The sequence below is a fragment of the Manis pentadactyla genome, chromosome 7 (assembly GCF_030020395.1).
Source record: "Manis pentadactyla isolate mManPen7 chromosome 7, mManPen7.hap1, whole genome shotgun sequence".
Taxonomy (NCBI): Eukaryota; Metazoa; Chordata; class Mammalia; order Pholidota; family Manidae; genus Manis; species Manis pentadactyla.
In genome coordinates this window covers 111,988,079-112,011,147 of record NC_080025.1, presented here as the reverse complement: position 1 = coordinate 112,011,147, position 23,069 = coordinate 111,988,079, and the positions used below count along the sequence as shown (strand labels likewise).

The 23,069-nt window shown below is 37.6% G+C and overlaps 1 protein-coding gene across 12 annotated transcripts in view; it reads left to right on the top strand.

Annotated features, from left to right (window-relative positions):
• The window catches only part of IMMP2L (inner mitochondrial membrane peptidase subunit 2), a 998,090-nt gene that overhangs the window by 39,245 nt on the left and 935,776 nt on the right, over window positions 1-23,069 (top strand). For all 12 annotated transcript variants that reach the window (XR_005027164.2, XM_057504666.1, XM_036897412.2 and 9 more), the window contains exon 3: window positions 8,804-8,940. Coding sequence is in view for 11 of the 12 variants with exons in the window: in XM_057504666.1 (XP_057360649.1) it covers window positions 8,806-8,940 (135 nt within the window). In the remaining variant the exon portion in view is untranslated. The remainder of the gene's footprint in view (window positions 1-8,803; window positions 8,941-23,069) is intronic.

Here is a 23,069-nt window from a genome sequence, read left to right as displayed (position 1 = left end):
CTCCACAGAAGAGTGAAATCATTTGGTATTTGTCTTTCTCCGCTTGGCTTATTTCACTGAGCATAAGACCCTCTAGCTCCATCCATGTTGTTGCAAATGGTAGGATTTGTTTTCTTCTTATGGCTGAATAATATTCCATTGTGTATATGTACCATATCTTCTTTATCCATTCATCTACTGATGGACACATAGGTTGCTTCCAATTCTTGGCTATTGTAAATAGTGCTGTGATAAACATAGCGGTGCATCTGTCTTTTTCAAACTGGAGTGCTGCATTCTTAGGGTAAATTCCTAGGAATGGAATTCCTGGGTCGAATGGTAAGTCTATTTTGAGCATTTTGAGGAACCTCCATACTACTTTCCACAATGGTTGAAGTAATTGACATTCCCACCAGCAGTGTAGGAGGGTTCCCCTTTCTCCGCAACCTCACTAACATTTGTTGTTGTTTGTCTTTGGAATGGTGGCCATCCTTACTGGTCTGAGGTGATATCTCATTGTGGTTTTAATTTGCATTTCTCTGATAATTAGCAATGTGGAGCATCTTTTCATGTGTCTGTTCGCCATCTGAATTTCTTTTTTGGAGAACTGTCTGTTGAGTTCCTCTGCCCATTTTTTAATTGGATTATTTGTTTTTTGTTTGTTGAGGTGGGTGAGCTCTTTATATATTTTGGATGTCAAGCCTTTATCGGATCTGTCATTTACAAATATATTCTCCCATACTGTAGGATACCTTTTTATTCTATTGATGGTGTCTTTTGCTGTACAGATGCTTTTCAGCTAAATATAGTCCCACTTGTTCATTTTTGCTTTTGTTTTCCTTGCCCGGGGAGATATGCTCAAGAAGAGGTCACTCATGTTTATGTCTAAGAGATTTTTGCCAATGTTTTTTTCTAAGAGTTTTATGGTTTCATGACTTACATTCAGGTCTTTGATCCATTTTGAGTTTACTTTTGTATATGGGGTTAGACAATGGTCCAGTTTCATTCTCCTACACGTAGCTGTCCAGTTTTGCCAGCACCATCTGTTGAAGAGACTGTCATTTCGCCATTGTATGTCCATGGCTCCTTTATCGTATATTAATTGACCATATATGGTTAATGTCTGGAGTCTCTAATCTGTTCCACTGGTCTGTAGCTCTGTTCTTGTGCCAGTACCAAATTGTCTTGATTACTATGGCTTTGTAGTAGAGCTTGAAGTTGGGGAGTGAGATCCCCCCTACTTTATTCTTCTTTCTCAGGATTGCTTTGGCTATTCGGGGTCTTTGGTGTTTCCATATGAATATTTGAACTATTTGTTCCAGTTCATTGAAGAATGTTGCTGGTAAGTTGATAGGGATTGCATCAAATCTGTATATTGCTTTGGTCAGGATGGCCATTTTGACGATATTAATTCTTCCTAGCCAAGAGCATGGGATGAGTTTCCATTTGTTAGTGTCAGCTTTAATTTCTCTTAAGAGTGTCTTGTTGTTTTCAGGGTATAGGTCTTTCACTTCTTTATTTAGGTTTATTCCTAGGTATTTTATTCTTTTTGATGCAGTTGTGAATGGAGTTGTTTTCCTGATTTCTCTTTCTATTGGTTCATTGTTAGTGTATAGGAAAGCCACAGATTTCTGTGTGTTAATTTTATATCCTGCAACTTTGCTGTATTCCGATATCAGTTCTAGTAGTTTTGGAGTGGAGTCTTCAGGGTTTTTTATGTCCAATGTCATGTCATCAGCAAATAGTGACAGTTTAACTTCTTCTTTACCAATCTGGATTCCTTGTATTTCTTTGTTTTGTCTGATTGCTGTGGCTAGGACCTCCAGTACTATGTTAAATAACAGTGGGGAGAGTGGGCATCCCTGTCTAGTTCCCGATCTCCGAGGAAAAGCTTTCAGCTTCTCGCTGTTTAGTATGATGTTGGCTGTGGGTTTATCATATATGGCCTTTATTATGTTGAGGTAGTTGCCCTCTGTACCCATTTTGCTGAGAGTTTTTATTGTGAATGGATGTTGAATTTTGTCAAATGTTTTTTCAGCATCTATGGAGATGATCATGTGGTTTTTGTCCTTCTTTTTGTTGATGTGGTGGATGATGTTGATGGATTTTCGAATGTTGTACCATCCTTGCATCCCTTGGATGAATTCCACTTGGTCATGGTGTATGATCCTTTTGATATATTTTTGAATTTGGTTAGCTAATATTTTATTGAGTATTTTTGCATCTACATTCATCAGGGATATTGGTCTGTAATTTTCTTTATTGTTGGGGTCTTTGCCTGGTTTTGGTATTAGGGTGATGTTGGCTTCATAGAATGAGTTTGGGAGTATTCCCTCCTCTTCTATTTTTTGGAAAACTTTAAGGAGAATGGGTATTATATCTTCTCTGTATGTCTGATAAAATTCCGAGTTAAAACCGTCTGCCCCGGGGGTTTTTTCGTTTGGTAGTTTTTTGATTACCATTTCTATTTCTTTGCTCATAATTGGTTTGTTTAACTTTTGTATTTCTTCCTTGGTCAGTCTTGGAAGGTTGTATTTTTCTAGGAAGTTGTCCATTTCTTCTAGGTTTTCCAGCTTGTTAGCATGTAGGTTTTCATAGTAGTCTTTAATAATTCTTTGTATTTTTGTGGAGTCTGTCGTGATTTTTCCATTCTCATTTCTGATTCTGTTGATGTGTGTTGATTCTTTTTTTTCTCTTAATAAGTTTGGCTGGAGGCTTATCTATTTTGTTTAGTTTCTCAAAGAACCAGGTCTTGGTTTCATTGATTTTTTTATATTATTTTATTCTTCTCAATTTTGTTTATTTCTTCTCTGATCTTTATTATGTCCCTCCTTCTTCTGACTTTAGGCCTCATTTGTTGTTCTTTTTCCAGTTTCGATAATTGTGATGTTAGACTATTCATTTGGGATTGTTCTTTCTTCTTTAAGTGTGCCTCGATCGCTATATACTTTCCTCTTAAGACTGCTTTCACTGCGTCCCACAGAAGTTGGGGCTTTGTGTTGTTGTCATTTGTTTCCATATATTCCTTGATCTCTATTTTAATTTGTTCATTGATCCATTGATTATTTAGGAGCATGTAGTTAAGCCTCCATGTGTTTGTGAGCCTTTTTGTTTTCTTTGTAGAATTTATTTCTAGTTTTATACCTTTGTGGTCTGAAAAGTTGGTTGGTAGAATTTCAATCTTTTGGAATTTACTGAGGATCATTTTGTGAGCTAGTATGTGGTCTATTCTGGAGAATGTTCCATGTGCACTTGAGTAGAATGTATATCCTGTTTCTTTTTAGATTTAGAGTTCTATAGATGTCTATTAGGTTCATCTGTTCTAGTGTGTTGTTCAGTGCCTCCGTGTCCTTACTTATTTTCTGCCTAGTGGATCTATCCTTTGGGGTGAGTGGTGTGTTGAAGTCTCCTAAAATGAATGCATTGCAGTCTATTTCCCCCTTCAGTTCTGTTATTATTTGTTTCACATATGCTGGTGCTCCTGTGTTGGGTGCATATATAGTTAGAGTGGTTATATACTCTTGTTGGACTGAGACTTTTATCATTATGTAATGTCCTTCTTTATCTCTTGTTACTTTCTTTGTTTTGAAGTCTATTTTGTCTGATACTAGTACTGCAACCCCTGCTTTCTTCTCTCGTTGTTTGCTGGAAATATGTTTTTCCATCCGTTGACTTTTAGTCTGTGCATGTCTTTGGGTTTGAGGTGAGTTTCTTGTAAGCAGCATATAGTTGGGTCTTGCTTTTTTGTCTATTCTGTTACTCTGTGTCTTTTGATTGGTGCATTCAGTCCATTTACATTTGGGTGACTATTGAAAGATATGTAGTTATTGCCATTGCAGGCTTTAGATTCGTGGTTACCAAAGGTTCAAGGTTAGCTTCTTTAGTATCTTACTGCCTAACTTAGCTCGCTTATTGAGCTGTTATATACAGTGTCTGGAGATTCTTTTCTTCTCTCCCTTCTTATTCCTCCTCCTCCGTTCTTTACATGTTAGTTGTTTTATTCTGTGCTGTTTCATGTTTCCTTTAACTGCTTTTATTGGGTAGTTGAGTTTGTTTTTTGCGTTTAGTTAGTATTTGGTTGGTCTTTCTTTGCTGTGATTTTCTTTTCTTTGGTGACATCTGTTTAGTCTTAGGAGTGTTCCCGTCTAGAACAGTCCCTCTTAAATACCCGGTAGAGGGGGTTTGTGGGATGCAAATTCCCTGAACTTTAGTTTGTCTGCGAATTGTTTAATCCCTCCTTCATATTTAAATGATAATCGTGTTGGGTACAGTATCCTTGCTTTAAGGCCCTTCTGTTTCATTGCATTAAATATATTATGCCATTCTCTCCTGGCCTGTAAGGTTTCTGTTGAGAAGTCTGATGGTAGCCTGATGGGTTTTCCTTTATAGGTGACCTTTTTCTCTCTAGCTGCCTTTAAAACTCTTTCCTTGTCCTTATTCTTTGCCATTTTAATTATTATATGTCTTGGTGTTGTCCTCCTTGGGTCCTTTCTGTTGGGAGTTCTGTGTATTTCCATGATGTGTTTGATTATTTCCTCCCCCAGTTTGGGGAAGTTTTCAGCAATGATTTCTTCAAAGACACTTTCAATCCCTTTTTCTCTCTCTTCTTCTTCTGGTACCCCTATAATACGGATATTGTTCCTTTTGGATTGGTCACACACTTCTCTTAATATTGTTTTATTCCTGGAGATCCTTTTATCTCTCTCTGTGTTAGCTTCTATTCGTTCCTGTTCTCTGCTTTCTATTCCATCCATGGCCTCTTGCATCTTATCCATTCTGCTTATAAATACTTCCAGAGTTTGTTTCACTTCTGTAATCTCCTTCCTGGCATCTGTAATCTCCCTCCGGACTTCATCCTTTAGCTCTTGTATATTTCCCTGCATCTCCGTCAGCATGTTTATGATTTTTATTTTGAATTCTTTTTCAGGAAGACTGTTTAGGTCTGTCTCCTTCTCTGGTGTTGTCACTGTTATCTTGGTCTGCCTGTAATTTTGCCTTTTCATGGTGATAGAGATAGTTTGCAGAGCTGGGACAAGTGATGGCTCGAAGAATTTCCCTTCTTGTTGGTTTGTGGCCCTCCTTTCCTGGGAGAACAGCGACCTCTAGTGGTTTGTGCTGTGCAGCTGCGCACAGACACGGCTTCTGATTCCTGCCTGGCTGTTATGGAGTTTATCTCTGCTGTTGCTGTGGGCGTGGCCTTCCTTGGGCTTCTGCTCCGATATGGTGGAGCCGCGTTGGAGGGGAAATGGCTGGGAGGCTATTTATCTCTGTGAGGGCCTCTGTGCTTCCTGCTGCCCAGTGGGTTAGAGTGCCCAGAGTTCCCCAGATTCCCTGATGCTTGACTAAGTGTCCCAGGGCGCTTCCTTCCATCTTTGGGGTCCCTGTCACTTTAAGACTTCCCAAAAGAACTCGCTTTTCTTTGTCCCGGGTGCGCCATCTGCAGGGACCCGCTCACAGGTCTTACTGTCCTGTTTCCCTAGTTTCCAGTACCTCACGAATGCAGTGTGTCTGCGCTCTGGTGCGGATGGCTAGGGCTGGCTATTTAGCAGTCCTGGGCTCCCTCTCCCTCCCCGCTCTGACTCCTCTTCTCCTGCCCAGAGCTGGGGTGTGGGGTGCTTGGGTCCCGCCGGGCCTGGGCTTGTATCTTACCCCCTTCGCAAGGCGCTGTGTACTCGCAGGTGTGGATGTGGTCTGGCTGTTGTCCTGTGTCTTCTGGTCTCTCTTTTAGGAAGAGTTTTCTTTGTTGTATTTTCAAAAATATATGTGGTTTTGGGAGGAGATTTCTGCTGCTCTACTCATGCCGCCATCTTGGCTCTGTCCTATTCATTTTGAGTATAAATCCTCTATTTGTCTAAGCCTTTTTGACCTGATAATTACAAAAATATTTTTGCTTACTATTTAAGCAAGCATACATTTGTGTTTTTAAAGCCAGTTTATTAATTACTTAAAATAGTCAAGTTGGTTGTAATATCTATTGTCAGCATTTTTTTGCTCTTTGAACTAGAGTGCTTACTATGAGTGAATAAGTAGAAGGGTAAAAATTTCTAAGGTACTTCAAGTCTCAGGGACTTTCAAAAGCAAATGGTATTCCATCATCACCTGCATTGGCTACATAAAAGAATTGCAGTCAGTTAAATATATTGACTGTTGCATAAATAGAGAGTTTTACTCACTTCGTTTTTTTTTCTGTAGAGCAGAAGAGAGACTGGATTGAGAAAGTGGTGTTTGTTTATCGTGATTGGAAGAAATGAAGACTAGCATTACCCCAAAGTATTTATGTATTGAAGTGACTTCTTAGGACCATACTTTTTTTTTAAATGTTAGAAACCAGCAAAAGTTCAAGAAAGGAAATAGTCATCATCTATATTCCCAACACCTTGAATTTACCAGTCAGCATTTTGATAAGCCTTCGTTTTTTCCATCTCTCTTGGTACCTTAATAATTATACAAGTGACATATGGGTGTTTTTTAAATAATTATAATAATAATACAATTAATATTCTATTTTAAATACTTTTATATGTATATATAAATTTTTATAGAAAATATAAAGTACTGTTTTGTGAGAACTTTTAATTAATATTATACTCTATGTTGAGCCATCTTTTTATCCTCTGTACTTAGCTTTGGTGTTTACTAGTCAAAAAATATTTATTGGATTAAAAATTAATAATTAACATAATAAATTTTGTGTATACTCCACCCAACTTTGAACTTCTTTTAGCTTCTTGAACAGCCACATTTTACTTTGCTCCTAGTCCTTCAAAATGCCCAGGTCTCACCTCACATGCCATTTCATTTGGGAGACTTTCCCGGATCATTTTCTGATGGAGAGACTTCCTTGCTCCATGATCCCTTACTCCAGGGACATGGCCCTTTTTAATGCTCCTTTCCACTGGAAATATTTGTTTAAGGGCAGTCTTCTCTGGTAACATTGCAACTCCTTGAGTGCAAGGACCGTATCTTCTTTTTCAGTCCTGTATCCCCAGCACCTAACTTGTGGCCTTATACTTAGTAGGACTGAATTGAAGTTTGAAGATCTGAATTATAAGCATATTTTTAGTACTTTGGAATATAATTCAAGGGAATGGCAAAATAACAGCTTTGATATACACTACTGCCTCTAGACACTTCCTTCTGTTATCTCCTCTTCCCCACCCCATTGCCCATCCATTTCCAGTCCTGTCAGCTAAGACTAAAAGACTTATTGTAAGTCTGGCCATTTAACTCTGTCTCTACCATCACCAACATAATCTGTTTCTTTAAATTATATAGTTTACAGGTATAATTTTCAGAAATGAGTTTCTGGACAGTTTAACTATAGTTTTTGTGCTTTTTTATATTTACTCATATAGATAAGTACAAACATATATTCATTTATATTTATGGTTTTATATTTGCTTATTTTCTCCCTCCTTCTCCTTATATTCTTCATGAACACATTTCTTAATTTTTTTCTTTCCTTCTTATGTTGTTACCTACATTTGACTTTTATTCATGTCTGTAATATTAATATTATTACAGCAGTGCTCTCATTGGTAGTGTGGCTTTTGGAAACATAAATGAGAAAAATCTAAATGGTCTTAATTGCATTTCTGGACCCTTTTGGACCTGCTTTCAAGAGGGCAAGAAATCTTAGATCATCTTGTAAGCAAACTGACCTGTATGGGTTTAGGGCCAAACAAGCCTCTTGATTGTATTAGGGAATTTTTCGGTTGCTCTGATATACTTGCACATCGTAAAGAGGGGAAGTCAAGAGACCTCTATCCCTGTCCCTGCCTTCACCACCTCCTTCCGATCTTGGTTAGCATGGATCTTATCTGGGAAGACAGTGAGCAAATTGGCCATTTATGTTTCCCAGTCTAGAGGGTTCTTCATCTGTTGGACTGTGTTTGGCTCCATTTGGCCTGGCAGGGTAGGATATCTTCTCTCTCACTATTTTATTTTTCATTGCATGAGACAGTTAAGGGATTGCCTTATCCCTGGGAAATCTGAAAATTAATTAAGTGGTTACAGGGCTAAGTAAGGGCTGATAATTATCATATCTAATTCACATGCAGTGATGTTTTCCTGATCTATCATAGATTTCATTGTTGTATTAGTTAGGATCAGTTTGGCTGCTATAATACAGTCCCATGTAGTAGTGGTTTAAACATGATGGAAGGTGATTTATTTATTATTTAAGCATTCCAGTGTGAGCAATGCAGGGCAGTTACAATGCCTTCATGGTACTGGGGACCTAGGACTCTTCTATTTTGTTGCTTTGTCATCTTAAACTTGAGATGGCAACTTCTGCTCCTATTACCACCTCATTATCACAGATACATCATAAAATGGGGAACAGAAAGTGGAAGGGTTAGTCCTTTTAAGGGCACAATATAGAAGTATATTATTTCCATTCATCAAACCTAGTCACATGGTTACACTTAGCTGTAAAGGAGGCTGGGGAGCCACACATCCCACTAAAACTTCTGTTGCTGTAGAAGAGAACAGATATCAGGGGTACAGGGAGCATCTCCACCACAGTAGTCAGCAACAGGAAAGGATTTACTCACTTGTTTTCTAACATACTGCTTTGTGAGGTGAAATTGTGCACTGAAGTTATCAGGTGGACTTGAGCTATTGAAAAGAGTTCACCTGAGTCAATGTTTTTGCCATTGGGACTTTAAATCAAGTTTATTACAATGGGTACAGGGATGCATGTGAGATGTATTAAGAGATGAGGTTGCTTTTTCTTAATTCTTATTTTTCTTATGCTGTTTTTGTATCTTTCATTTTCACATTTTTTGAGGTTCAGCTCATGCTTGCCTTCCTTGTGTTTTAGGTATGGCACAGTCACAAGGCTGGTGGAAAAGATACTTGAAGGCTTTTTGTAAAGGCTTCTTTGTGGCAGTGCCCGTGGCAGTGACGTTCCTGGATCGGGTTGCCTGCGTGGCAAGAGTGGAAGGAGCATCAATGCAGGTGAAAACTAGTTTGACTCCACCCTCTAAAACTCATGCGTCCTTGTTTCTGAAGCATGGGACAGGAGATTTCTGTATATTATTTCTATGCTGAGAACTGAAGGGCTTATAAAAAGACTGTAAGATCTAACGCAGTCATATTATAAACAGAGTAAAGGTGAAGAAAAATAATTGTCAGGTAGTTCTCTGAATTTATAGTTTGTATTTTTAGGAATTACAAATGCAGAATTTAAAGACATTTTAGTAAATAACACCATTTTCTGTGGATATGTCTTGGGATTTTAAGATATTTTAGTTACCCATATTTGAATCTGTACTTAAATATACTCTTAAGACTAAGTTATCAGTACAGTTGCAGGTGGGTTTGGGTCAAATCCAATGACTCTATTGATATATATATATCAATATGTTAAATACATATATATGATACATGTCCGTATCTATATCTATGTATATTTATCTATATTATTAAAATCAAATTCAGTTACTCTTGATATATATGTTTGTTTGTGTGTTTATATATATACATATATAAGTATCAGATGTATATTAGGTACAGACATTTATCAATATATAAGTATCCACATACTTATATATATATAAGTATATATATATATATGTAAAAGTATATATATATATGTATATATACTTTTCATAGAAAAGTCTAGAGCACTGATCTCAGATATTCTAGTGTGTTCTTTAAGCATGTTGATGATTGAAAAGATTAAATGCTGTTTACATTGGAAGAAGTTTGTAGTGATTTCCAAAAGTTATATGCAAATAGTCTCCTGGAATAATTTACAGAAAACTTTGTTGTTCTCAAGTTGATGTCTAGAATGTAGCTGTTTAACTTTATGCAATTAAGAATAATTGTATTTTTTAATATGATTTATTTTCTTCTGTGATTAGCATGTAATAAGTTCATGCATTGTGTTAAATAGCTGGGTAAAACAAATGAGTAAATGAATATATAAGCTTCTAAGAACTTAAAATTATACAGAAAATAACTAGCTTACTTTTTTTCCTTTTTTAGTTAGAACTAGTTAAGAGCATATACATCAGCTTGAGGAGTTAAAATGAAATTGCTTTTTAAAATATAATTATTTCTGAGTTTTGGTAGTCTGTGAGATCCTTAGAGTGTGTACTTTTTGGGTGAAGCTAAAGATCTAAAGCAGCACTGTCTGAATATTTACCTCTGTGGGCCTTCTGTTGGGCAGGGGATTCTGAGCTCAACCCTTGTCTCTGAGGTTCCCTCCACAGTGGGTCACCAGCCACAAGCAAACTGGTTACTTACTTTGAATGAGAAAATATTTTACTGCAGGGGTATAATAAACTTAGGAAGAGCGATTAACAGGTATATAGGTTTATTCCTAAATGCAGTTTAATATGTATTACACAGATTGGATTTTACATTTCCTGCCTCTTTAATTTTGAATCCCTGATAGCCTCATCTTAGACCAAATCTTTAGGAAAAGCTAGACTTTTTTTTTGTAAAGTTTTTGAGTCAGGTTCTTCATTTGAGATTAAAACTGCCTCCTCCACAGCTACCCAAAGCCCTTTTAGGTCCCTTGGACCCTTTGAATACATTGATGGATACATGTATCTTTTGGTAACAAATAATAGTTACTAATGTTTTTTTCTAATGTCATTAGTACTGTCTTGCTACATAACTATCGCTATTGTGAGATGCATTTTTCCAGATCACAAAACCTCCTTAGCTTGGATCTAATGATATTCCACAGGATCATATGGCAATCACAGTATTCCAATCTTTTAGCCCAGTTACGTACTGAATATCTATGTTCAGGGCTGTGCTAAGAGGAAATGCACTAAAAACTAGAAGTTGACTGTCTTCTGAAAAGACGAGGCTTATCCACAGTGAAGTAGGCAGTGAAGAAAATGTTAAATAGTATTATCTTAAATGTCAGTCTATTGACTGTTTATGAAGATTTGAATTTCTTACAGTATTCCTGGACCCTATCTCCAAGAAGTCAAAATTTTTTACCATGTAGTTTGTTTAATATACGATGTAGAATTTCCTTGGCTACTGATTACAGAAAAATAGCCTGAATTGAGTTAGATATACAGGGGGATTTATTGGAAGGCTTATGTATCTGGGAGGAAGGCAAGAGCATGGCAAGCGTCAGGGACGACTGGAACTAGGGACCTGAATGCTGCCAGAGTGCTCAGTCTTGCTTCTGTCTGAGTCTTGGCTTCGTTCTCCCAGATCAGCTTTCTTCATCATGCAGGTACATTGCTACTGGCAGCTGTCATGCCTTAAGATGCCCTGTGTCATCACTGCTTGAGAGAAATCTCTCCTCTTGCCTTAGTTTCACTTCGAAAAATGTTGGGGGAAGGGCTGTGATTGATTTAGCTTGGGTCACATGTCCTTACCTACACAAATGTACATAACCTTGGCCAGCCGGTTAGGGTGCCATGATTGGCCCAGCTTTGGAGAGATGTGCACCCCACCCAGTGGCTAGGCTGAGTAACAGAAGGAAAGCAGGAATCTGAATCATATTCTTCCATGGGCTTTCAGGGTGACACGGGGATGACATTTTCCGAAAGAAGGCAGGAGAGTGCTGCTTTCAGAATGAAAGGGGAAAGGATATTCAGGGAGGAAAGGAAAAATGTATGTTTATCATGGTTGGGTCAGATTTTAGGAATTTTAGACAACTACTGTGTATAACAGATACTTATTTACAATTTCATTAAATATCACAAAATCATATTTAAAATTATTTAGGAGCAGAAATTACAATAATGAGATATAATGATTAATTAATTTGGCATATTTGAAGACATCTTTGTTGCACAGCTTTGATAAATTGAACATGTTTATACATGAATTCAGCAGAATTTTTGACAAAAAATTTGAAAAAATTCTTGTCTTCAAATTTCTCTAATGATGCAAATACTAAAATAGCTGGCAGGGTATGTGGAGATATCTGGAAGTCCCTGGGCCTCCTGCAAGGAACACACCTGCTTTTATTGACTCTGAAGCCTGAAAATGATATCTAGTGATGGCAGTTGGTTGATTTGTTGTAAGGGGAAGGAGTACTGTGGGTGTGTGGTGATATCTTCTTGTATTAAGGCTTAAAAGTATGAAAGCAAGGCAGAAAAAGCAAGAGGCAAGACAGAAAGACAGCCTAGAGAAGAAGAAAGAAAATAAAATAGATCAGTTGGGTGATAGAGGATGATGGAGAAAATCAGACACCTGGGACAGTAAGCAGGAGACAGAGTGGCACAGGGGACAGTGATAAGAGAGCCCAGACAGAAAAGTGCTCCAGAAGGGGGTCCATAGGCCCCTCCACAGTGCCTCCTTTGGAGTCATACCCTTGAGTGCTGACACATCTCTGCGGCATGTTGTGTGTAGCACTGTGAGGTTTGTCTTCTAGCCATCCATTCTACATCTCAATGCTCATTGAAGGAATCTGCACCATTTTGAAGGAATTCCTATTGGCATAGGTTATAAGTCTTGAGCATCATTAGTTGCATATTACTTTCTAGTGTATCTAATCATTGTTATTTAAATATATGAATAATTTTACAATTCAGGAGGTCATTTTGGAATATGGATAATAATGACAAGCAGTAGTAACTGTGAATTGGGATAGAGTCATTTACCCAATGACTAGTAAGTGCAGAACACTATTTCATGTGCTATAGAGGAGTGGTAAATCAGACACAGATTCTGCCTTCAAGGTACTTTTACTTTGGTAGAGGAGGTTCAAGAATTATTCATCCTGGATGATGGATACATTTTCAGGTGAGATTAATATAGGAGATATCAAGTTGTCTGATAGATGTGTGGCTAGTGCCTGATACATCCAGAAATGAAAACTTGTTTGATTCAGCATACTTTTGTGGAGAATGGACCTAGAAATTTTAATCTGGAGCAGAGTGGTACCTAAGAATAGTGCCTTGAACCCTTTTATTGTTAGCCACAGTATTGATGTTTACTATGGCGACAAACAGTCATGAGATTTCAGTGGTTTATGTACAGATCTTTAGTTCTTGTCCATGGGCCAGTGGGTTGGCTGTGGCTTTGGTTTCATGGGCTTTGTGTCTTTCACTGTGGGGCCTAGACAGAAGGAGCTGCGGCTGCCTGGCGTGTGCTTTTCTCATGGTAACCGCAGGGTACAATGGGGTGAATGGAAACATGCAGAACCTTGTAAAGCCTCAGTTTAGAACTTCCACTCTTCTGTTCACATTCCATTGGTCAAAGCCAGTCACACTGTAAAACCAGTGAGATGGGGCACTACATTCCACTCATCGGGAAGTTATGGTAAAGGTGGGGAGAGCTGGAAGAACTGTGAATGGGTAAGTACATGTACCATAGCCACTATGACTCCAAGGACATATGGTTGACTTCAGAGGTAATCTGAAAAGTTGTTTTTTACCTTGGAGTCTATCTTGAATGACCCTAGTCTTTGTAGTCCGACTGACAAAATTGCAATAGATGGAAATTCTGTGGTCACTAAATTCTGGAATGGATTGATCCATTTTAGATGTCTTTAGGTTGGTCCATGGCCAATTGGATCATCGCTTTAGAATAGATTTTCTTAAAGGTCACTCTGCAATTTATAGACATGTTATTTAGGAAAATCCAAGGATTGAAAGATCAAATCTTATTAAGGAGACATATAATACTAGTTCTTGAGAGTTTATTGAATATATGCTGTTATAGCAACACTGGGAAAACAACATGAGTAACAAATTTTGCGTTAAGAGCTCTATTTCTTTTAACATTTCTGTTGGCATGGGATTTAACAGGAGAAGCTTGTTTTCAGGATTCCTCTTGTAAGAAATAATTCTTTAATTTCCAAATACTACTCAGTGGTTCTTTTTTGAGGTTGGGTTTTCCATTATTAATTTACAGTTCATTAGGTTTCTGACTAGAAGGGTAGAAGTGATCAAACATGGGTAGTCACAGCTAGTTGAAAGTAGGTCATTAATGAAAATACAGTTTTTAATGATTAAATGATATAATTCAATGGAAAATAGGATTCAGTTTGTGAAACATTTGTTTTTTTTTTTTTTTAATAATGTAAGGATATATATATTTTACTGGATGAGATGTACCTTTTGTAATGCTCTTCACACAAGGAATGCTGGCAGAAATTGTTGGTTAATGATTATTCATACTGACCTATTCCCCTCTAATGCAATGAATCACTTCTACTGGTTGCTGAAAGAAAGGTTACTGTGAAAGTAGATGCACTTTTTTTTTTTAAAGAAGCATCACATTATTCAACATTAATGTAACTCAGGAAATGAAGACTGATATTGCATACAGTTGAAACTACAGAAAGAATTTATGTCAGTGGAATGCAGTTATTCAAAGTAGAAGTTCAATTGCTTACAGAGGCTTTTAGAGTTAAAAGGTGCCCTAGGAATAGTTTAATGACCTCACACCAAAGTTTTAGATTTTATTTGAATAAGAATGCCTGCAGCAGGGTCACTGGTTCTTATAAAAGGTGTATGCCTTCTACATTTAAAATTAAGAATTAGGATTTTAAAAAGAAGTGAAGGAAATAATTCTAAGTGTCATTGTCCTGCTTTTGTTGCAATTGCTTCACATTTTTATACTATTTTCCTGTATCCATTATGCATTGCCAGAGGGAAAAATACTTGAAACATTACTACACAATACTATCTCTGTAGCTCAGACTTCAGGGAAAGATTTGTACAGAATGCATTAAAAAATTAGAGAATATAAGGTAGAGTTTGCCAGCATTGAGGTCTTTATTCATCAATAACATTCATTGGTTCAAAATTGTCTTGACTTTCAGCTACTACAAATGATGCTGAAGAAACTGGCTTGTAATAAACCTCTTAGACTCCTACCTGGCTTTTTGCAGTCATTATCTTGTTTCCTGCTGAGTTTAAAATTAAAAGTTTTGTCAGAAAAGCAAGCTAAGAGGCTCCTGCTCTGTTTTTCTCTCTCTCTGTCACATTTATTTATTTCAGTTTATTTTATTTAAAAATTTTTTCAACTATAGTGGGCTTGACATTCCACAGCTATTATTAGTTATAACTATTATTTTGACATTTTAAGAAGATAGATACAAATACACTCTAAAGGAAAGAGATATATTGTGATTTTTGCACCAGAATTTAATGTAGAGTTAGGGAGTTTTATGTTACCTGCTGAATTTGCGCTTCCAAGATGCTGGGAACCATGGGGCACACATTTCCTCCTATGTTGACTGCTCTGTGTTCTTACTCCCCTTCGTCGTCTGGGGCTGACTTTGAAGGGAGCCAGGAGTTAATGTTGGAATGCTTTATAGGCTTACGCATGAGCTTTCTTTCCAAATTACCTTTGGCTCAAAAATCTCACCTGAGGTTTTTACCTCTTAGGATGTTATGCAGTTTTGTGTAGTTCTGCAGCCTGTCATTAATAAGAATTCAAATAGATAGGTTTATATTTATAGCAACAGACATATGTGATACTGAAACAGTTGGTGAGTGATAACTTTATAATGTCCCTTCATGGATTTTCCTCACTTCCCAAGATAGAGTAACAGTATGCTTCTACTTTATATAGCCAGGGTTATATCTGTTATTTAAATGCTGACTTCATAACACTCTTTTATTTTTAATATTGAAGTAATTTTAGATTTACAGAAAAGTTGTAAGAATATTGCAGAGAACTCCCATGTATTCTTTACTCAGATTCATCAGTTTTTAATATTTTGCCACATTTATTTTATTCTCTTCTTTTTATTCACCTTTCTCTTTCCTTCTCTCCCTCTCCTTTCTATCTCCATATTTACATATCTGTAGAAATATATATAATTAACATATCTATGTTATATGAATATACATACATGTATGTATGTATATATATATATATGTATATATACACATGCAAATGTTGTTATTGAACCATTTGAGAGTAGGTTGCATCTATCATGCCTCTTTAACAATACTTCTATATACTCTTCTGAGTCATGATGCTTGCTGATTAGTATATTAATGCTTTTATTTTACAGATTTTTAAATTTAATACTTTATTAAGATTTATATGCATAGAACTTTTGATACATTAAAAGATGTTGACTCCAGTTCTAACCTTTACATTTGAAAAAACTGAGGTCAGACATTTTGAGATAACTTAGCTAAGCTCACACAGCCTTAAAGTTTTAGGACATGCTTAAACTAGTTCTGATAATGTTTTCTATTTTATTAAAAAAGAACAAATAAAATTTGTGCTTAATACTATGTTGTAATGTCTCTTCATAATATTCCTGCTTGCAGAGATACTGTCTTCCATTTTGTTTTGGTTTATAGAATGATGTTAATTAGTAACCTATTTAATTTGGGGATCATTTTCTAGTAGATTTAGAATTGACACAAAGGTAGAAATTAAGATTATATTATAGTTTAAGAAGAAAGATTGTAAACTTTGGAGCTCAGATTGATGGAAGATGTCCTATTCTAAACTGAAGATTACAGATTTCATAATAAGATTTTTTAAAAGGTGGAATTAGACTTCAGTTTCTGGAAATATGGTAGAATAGACATCTCAAAAATATTCCCAATGCAAAACTCATAAAATCGTGTACAGAAAACATTAAACTTCCTTAAAAAATACATAATGACTTTACAGGGAGGTAAGAGAAATGATCAGAGACCACAAATAAGGGGGAATACATTTCCAGAGTAGTAAGTATGCATTAAAGCCAATTGCTATCCTATAGAGACTTATCAATTCCTGGTAATTCAGAGTTTTTGGTTTTAATGACCATATGGGAATGAAAAGACAAGGTCCTAGACTCATACAAGGTAGAGAGTTGGAATAGAAATTCTGAATCATTTCAGGACCATGGAAGAGACACATCTTTAGGGAAAAGTTGTCTAGGCTCTCAGTAGAGGGGTAAAGCTGTAAAGTAGAGAAGACAGGACATGAGTTCATAATTGTTGAATCTAGATGGGTAACATGGTAGTTCATTATAATATTCTGTCTACTTTGACAAAAACAGGTTTATTGAGGTATAATTTATACACCATTGAATTTACCCATTGTGAGTGATTTAATGGTTTTTAGTAAGTTTATGGAATTAAAACAATCATCTTTTAGAATATTTCTATCACCCCAAAGGTCCCTCATGCCTGTTTGAAGTTAATTCTCACTCTCATCTTTCCCCTACACAACCAGTGATCTGCTTTATAGATTTGCCTTTTCTGGACATTTCTTGTAGCTAGAACCCTACAATACTTGGCATTTTCAGTCTGGCTTCTTTTACTTACCATAATGTATTTTGTTCCAGTTCATTGAAGAATGTTGCTGGTAGTTTCATAGGGATTGCATCAAATCTGTATATTGCTTTGGGCAGGATGGCCATTTTGACGATATTAATTCTTCCTAGCCATGAGCATGGGATGCGTTTCCATCTGTTAGTGTCCCCTTTAATTTCTTTTAAGAGTGACTTGTAGTTTTCAGAATATAAGTCTTTCACTTCTTTGGTTAGGTTTATTCCTAGGTATTTTATTTTTTTTGATGCAATTGTGAATGGAGTTGTTTTCCTGATTTCTCTTTCTGTTGGTTCATTGTTGGTATATAGGAAAGCCACAGATTTCTGTGTGTTGATTTTGTATCCTGCAACTTTGCTGTATTCCGATATCAGTTCTAGTAGTTCTGGGGTGGAGTCTTTAGGGTTTTTTATGTACAGTATCATGTCATCTGCAAATAGTGACAGTTTGACTTCTTCTTTGCCAATCTGGATTCCTTGTATTTTTTTGTTTTGTCTGATTGCCGTGGCTAGGACCTCTAGTACAATGTTAAATAACAGTGGGGAGAGTGGGCATCCCTGTCTAGTTCCCGATCTCAGCGGAAATGCTTTCAGCTTCTCGCTATTCAATATAATGTTGGCTGTGGGTTTTTCATAGATGGCCTTTATTATGTTGAGGTACTTGCCCTCTATTCCCATTTTGCTGAGAGTTTTTATCATGAATGGATGTTGAACTTTGTCAAATGCTTTTTCAGCATCTATGGAGATGATCATGTGGTTTTTGTCTTTCTTTTTGTTGATGTGGTGGATGATATTGATGGACTTTCGAATGTTGTGCCATCCTTGCATCCCTGGGATGAATCCCACTTGGTCATGGTGTACGATGGTTTTGATGTATTTTTGAATTCGGTTTGCTAAAATTTTGTTGAGTATTTTTGCGTCTACGTTCATCAGGGATATTGGTCTGTAGTTTTCTTTTTTGGTGGTGTCTTTGCCTGGTTTTGGTATTAGGGTGATGTTAGCTTCATAGAATGAGTTTGGGAGTATCCCCTCCTCTTCTATTTCTTGGAAAACTTTAAGGAGAATGGGTATTATGTCTTCCCTGTATGTCTGATAAAATTCCGAGGTAAATCCATCTGGCCCGGGGGTTTTGTTCTTTGGTAGTTTTTTGATTACCGCTTCAATTTCGTTGCTGGTAATTGGTCTGTTTAGATTTTCTGTTTCTTTTTGGGTCAGTCTTGGAAGGTTGTATTTTTCTAGGAAGTTGTCCATTTCTTCTAGGTTTCCCAGCTTGTTAGCATATAGGTTTTCATAGTAGTCTCTATTAATTCTTTGTATTTCTGCGGAATCTGTTGTGATTTTTCCTTTCTCCTTTCTGATACTGTTGATTTGTGTTGACTCTCTTTTCTTCTTAATAAGTCTGGCTAGAGGCTTATCTATTTTGTTTATTTTCTCGAAGAACCAGCTCTTGGTTTCATTGATTTTTGCTATTGTTTTATTCTTCTCAATTTTATTTATTTCTTCTCTGATCTTTATTATGTCCCTCCTTCTGCTGACCTTAGGCCTCATTTGTTCTTCTTTTTCCAATTTTGATAGTTGTGACATTAGACCGTTGATTTGGGATTGCTCTTCCTTTTTTAAATATGCTTGGAGTGCTATATACTTTCCTCTTAAGACTGCTTTTGCTGCGTCCCACAGAAGTTGGGGCTTAGTGTTGTTGTTGTCATTTGTTTCCATATATTGCTGGATCTCCATTTTGATTTGGTCATTGATCCATTGATTATTTAGGAGCGTGTTGTTTAGCCTCCATGTGTTTGTGAGCCTTTTTGCTTCCTTTGAACAGTTTATTTCTAGTTTAATGCCTTTGTGGTCTGAAAAGTTGGTTGGTAGGATTTCAATCTTTTGGAATTTACTGAGGCTCTTTTTGTGTCCTAGTATGTGGTCTATTCTGGAGAATGTTCCATGTGCACTTGAGAAGAATGTGTATCCTGTTGCTTTTGGATGTAGAGTTCTGTAGATGTCTATTAGGTCCATCTGTTCTAGTGTGTTGTTCAGTGCCTCTGTGTCCTTACTTATTTTCTGTCTGGTGGATCTGTCCTTTGGAGTGAGTGGTGTGTTGAAGTCTCCTAGAATGAATGCATTGCATTCTATTTCCTCATTTAGTTCTGTTAATATTTGTTTCAGGTATGTTGGTGCTCCTGTATTGGGTGCATATATATTTATAATGGTTATATCCTCTTGATGGACTGAGCCCTTTATCATTATGTAATGTCCTTCTTTGTCTTTTGTTACTTTCTTTATTTTGAAGTCTGTTTTGTCTGATACCAGAATCGCAACACCTGCTTTCTTCTCTCTGTTGTTTGCTTGAAATATCTTTTTCCATCCCTTGACTTTAAGTCTGTGCGCCTCTTTGGGTTTGAGGTGAGTCTCTTGTAAGCAGCATATGGATGGATCTTGCTTTTTTATCCATTCTATTACTCTGTGTCTTTTGATTGGTGCATTCAGTCCATTTACATTTAGGGTGATTATTGAAAGGTATGAATTTATTGCCATTGCAGGCTTTAAGTCTGTGGTTACCAAAGGTTTAGGGTTAGCTTCTTTACTGTCTTACTGTCTAACTTAACTCGCTTGTTGAGCTATTATAAACACAGTCTGATGATTCTTTATTTCTCTCCCTTCTTATTCCTCCTCCTCCCTTCTTCATATGTTGGGTGTTTTGTTGTGTGCTCTTTTTAGGAGTGCTCCCATCTAGAGCAGTCCCTGTAGGATTCCCTGTAGAGGTGGTTTGTGGGAGGCAAATTCCCTCAACTTTTGCTTGTCTGGGAATTGTTTAATCCCTCCTTCATATTTAAATGATATTCGTGCTGGATACAGTAGTCTTGGTTCAAGGCCCTTCTGTTTCATTGCATTAAGTATATCATGCCATTCTCTTCTGGCCTGTAGGGTTTCTGTTGAGAAGTCTGATGATAGCCTGATGGGTTTTCCTTTGTAGGTAACCTTTTTTTTCTCTCTGGCTGCTTGTAATACTTTGTCCTTGTCTTTGATCTTTGCCATTTTAATTATTATGTGTCTTGGTGTTGCCCTCCTTGGATCCCTTGTCATGGGAGTTCTGTGTACCTCTGTGGTCTGAGAGGCCATTTCTTCCCCTAGTTTGGGGAAATTTTCAGCAATTATTTCTTCAAAGACATTTTCTATCCCCTTTTCTCTCTCTACTTCTTCTGGAATACCTATGATTCTTATATTATTCCTTTTATATTGATCACTCAGCTCTCTTAAAATTCTTTCATTCCTGGAGATCCTTTTATCTCTCTCTGCATCAGCTTCTCTGCGTTCCTGTTCTCTGTTTTCTAGTCCATTAATGGTCTCTTGCATCTCGTCCATTCTGTTTTGAAGTCCTTCCAGAGCTTGTTTTATTTCTGAATTCTCCTTCCTTAGTTCTTGCATATTTCTCTGCAAGTCCATCAGCATGGTTATGACTTTTGTTTTGAATTCTTTTTCAGGTAGACTGGCTAAATCTATCTCCCCAGATTCCTTCTCAGGGGAAGATGTAGCAGATGCTGAAGCTGTCTGGGTTAGTCTTGTCTGGATCATATTTTTTTGCCTTTTCATGTTGACAGGTGCTATTGACTGTCAGCTGGGAGGGCCAAAATTTTCACTTGCTACTGGCCTTTCTTTACTGGGACAACTGCGACCTCTAGTGGCTTCTGTTGGGTAATTGCGTGTAGAGTGGGTCTTTGTGTCTTGCCTGGCCGGAAGGGAGAAATTTCCCTTTCTGTGGGCGGAATTTGTCTCAGGCTGCTTCTCTGCTTTCGCAGCGCCCGGTGGGGTAATGGATGGGGGGGCTGCTTGACTGTTTGCCTCCGTGAGGGGTCTCAGAGCTGTTGCCCAGGGGGTTAGTGCACCCGGTTTTCCCTGTAATTTCCAGCTGCTGTACTGTGACCTGGGTTGTTTCCGTCAAGCTTTTAAGTCCCTGTCCCTTTAAGACTTTCAAAAAGCCCCCGCTTTTCTTTGTCACAGGGGCATCAGCTTCAGCACCCGCTCAGAGGTCTTACTCCCTGTTCCCCCAGTATCCAGGGCCCCCTGGGCATGTACTGTGTCTGCGCTCTGGCCCGGATGGCTGGGGCTGGGTGTTGGGCAGTCCTGGGCTCCGTCTCCCTCCCGCTCTGCCTGCTCTTCTCCCGCCGGGAGCTGGGGGGAGGGGCGCTCGGGTCCCGCCGGGCCGGGGCTTGTATCTTACCCCTTTCACCAGTCGCTGGGTTCTCGCTGGTGTAGCTGCAGTCTGGCCACTGTCCTGCGTCTTCTGGTCTCTCTTTTAGGGCTAGTTGTGTTTGTTGTATTTTCAAAAGTATATATGTTTTTGGGAGGAGATTCCCACTGTCCTACTCACGCCGCCATGTTGGCTCCGCCTCTCCCATAATGTATTTTGATGTTCATTCATGTTGTACTGTATATCAATACTTTGTTTTTATTGCTAAATAGATTTACACTGTATGGATATCTAATTTTTGTTTCTGTGTTTACTGTTGATGAACATTTAGGTTGTTTCCACATTTTCACTATTGTGAATAATGCTGCTGTGGACATCTGTGCATAAATCTCAGTGTAGACAAGTTTTCATTTCTCTTGGGCAGATACCTAAGAGTGGAATTGCTAAGTTGTATGGTATATTTATGTTTAATTTTTTAAGAAATTGCCAAGCTAACACAGGCATGTGAGAAAGTGTGCTGACTAGTACTGCCTGCATGCTCATTCTGCATCTTTGTTGCTGGAATGGGGGAAGTGAAAGGAACATGTCCAGGCTCACTGCAGCTGTGTGCAGCTGGAAACCCAGCTCCCTGCTCAGCCTGCTGATATATGGTGTTGGGGCAGTTTTTCCTTTGGTTTTTGCCTGGATAAGGACAGGTATATAAACAGGTTTTCTGTTCTGCTTTACCGTTTTTTTCCTGGCCCTTTGGCTAGATAGTAGGCTTTTCTTTATGCTTTTTGCCCCACTTGTTTGGTGGTTTCCAGTTGCAGTCTTCTCCAGCGTTCCATCTAAGATGTGTGGGAAGCAAAAAGAAAACCCAGGGAATTTACTACCATTCCTCAAGTCTTAAGGTCCTTATCCTCCAATCTGTCTTCTTTTTACCTTTCAGAATCTAACTATATTGTTCATTGTATTATGTCTGAGGTGTTTTAATTAGTTAGGACTGGTGATGAATGGAGGTACTCCATTTTGGTCCTAGGCTATGTTTTTTCCTTCCCAATTAGTCAAATGTGTCTGATTTTTGGACAGTGGAAAGAGGATGATAAGTGAGGTACCATTTCCAGGCCTGGCCCATGAAAGCCTTCTTTGTGATCCATACTCTCTTTTCTCCTCTCTTCTGGCTGGATGCGGAAGATCCAGTTGAGTACTGTGAGGCCACAGGAGATGATGGATCTGCCAGATGGAAAGAACCTGGGTTTCTGAATAACTGGGTATAGTAAATCTAAATCTGCTTCTTATTGTTAGACACTGAGCTTTTGAGATTGTGTTTACAGGCAGTTTGGCTATGAAAAACTTACTACTATCCCTTTTCCTTTTTGCTATTTCTCATATCTCTTCAAGGCTAAAGTCCTATCTTCTTCACACAACTTTCCTTAATTACATCATTAAGTTATTTAAAATCCTACACTACTAGAAATTTAATATGATTATAACTTCTTTTGTATTGCCCCCCAGTCATTTCATGGGTTAATACTAGTTCTACTTTATAAGTTTCTAAAAGAAAGGGACCGTATTCCTCTCACCTACCCATACAGAATGATGCTGAATAAATGCATATTAAATTTGTTCTTTGAAACATTGAAGTGCCTGAATAATTAAACCCTACAGAAATATGATAAAATGAAATGATCATCATTAAATTTTTTT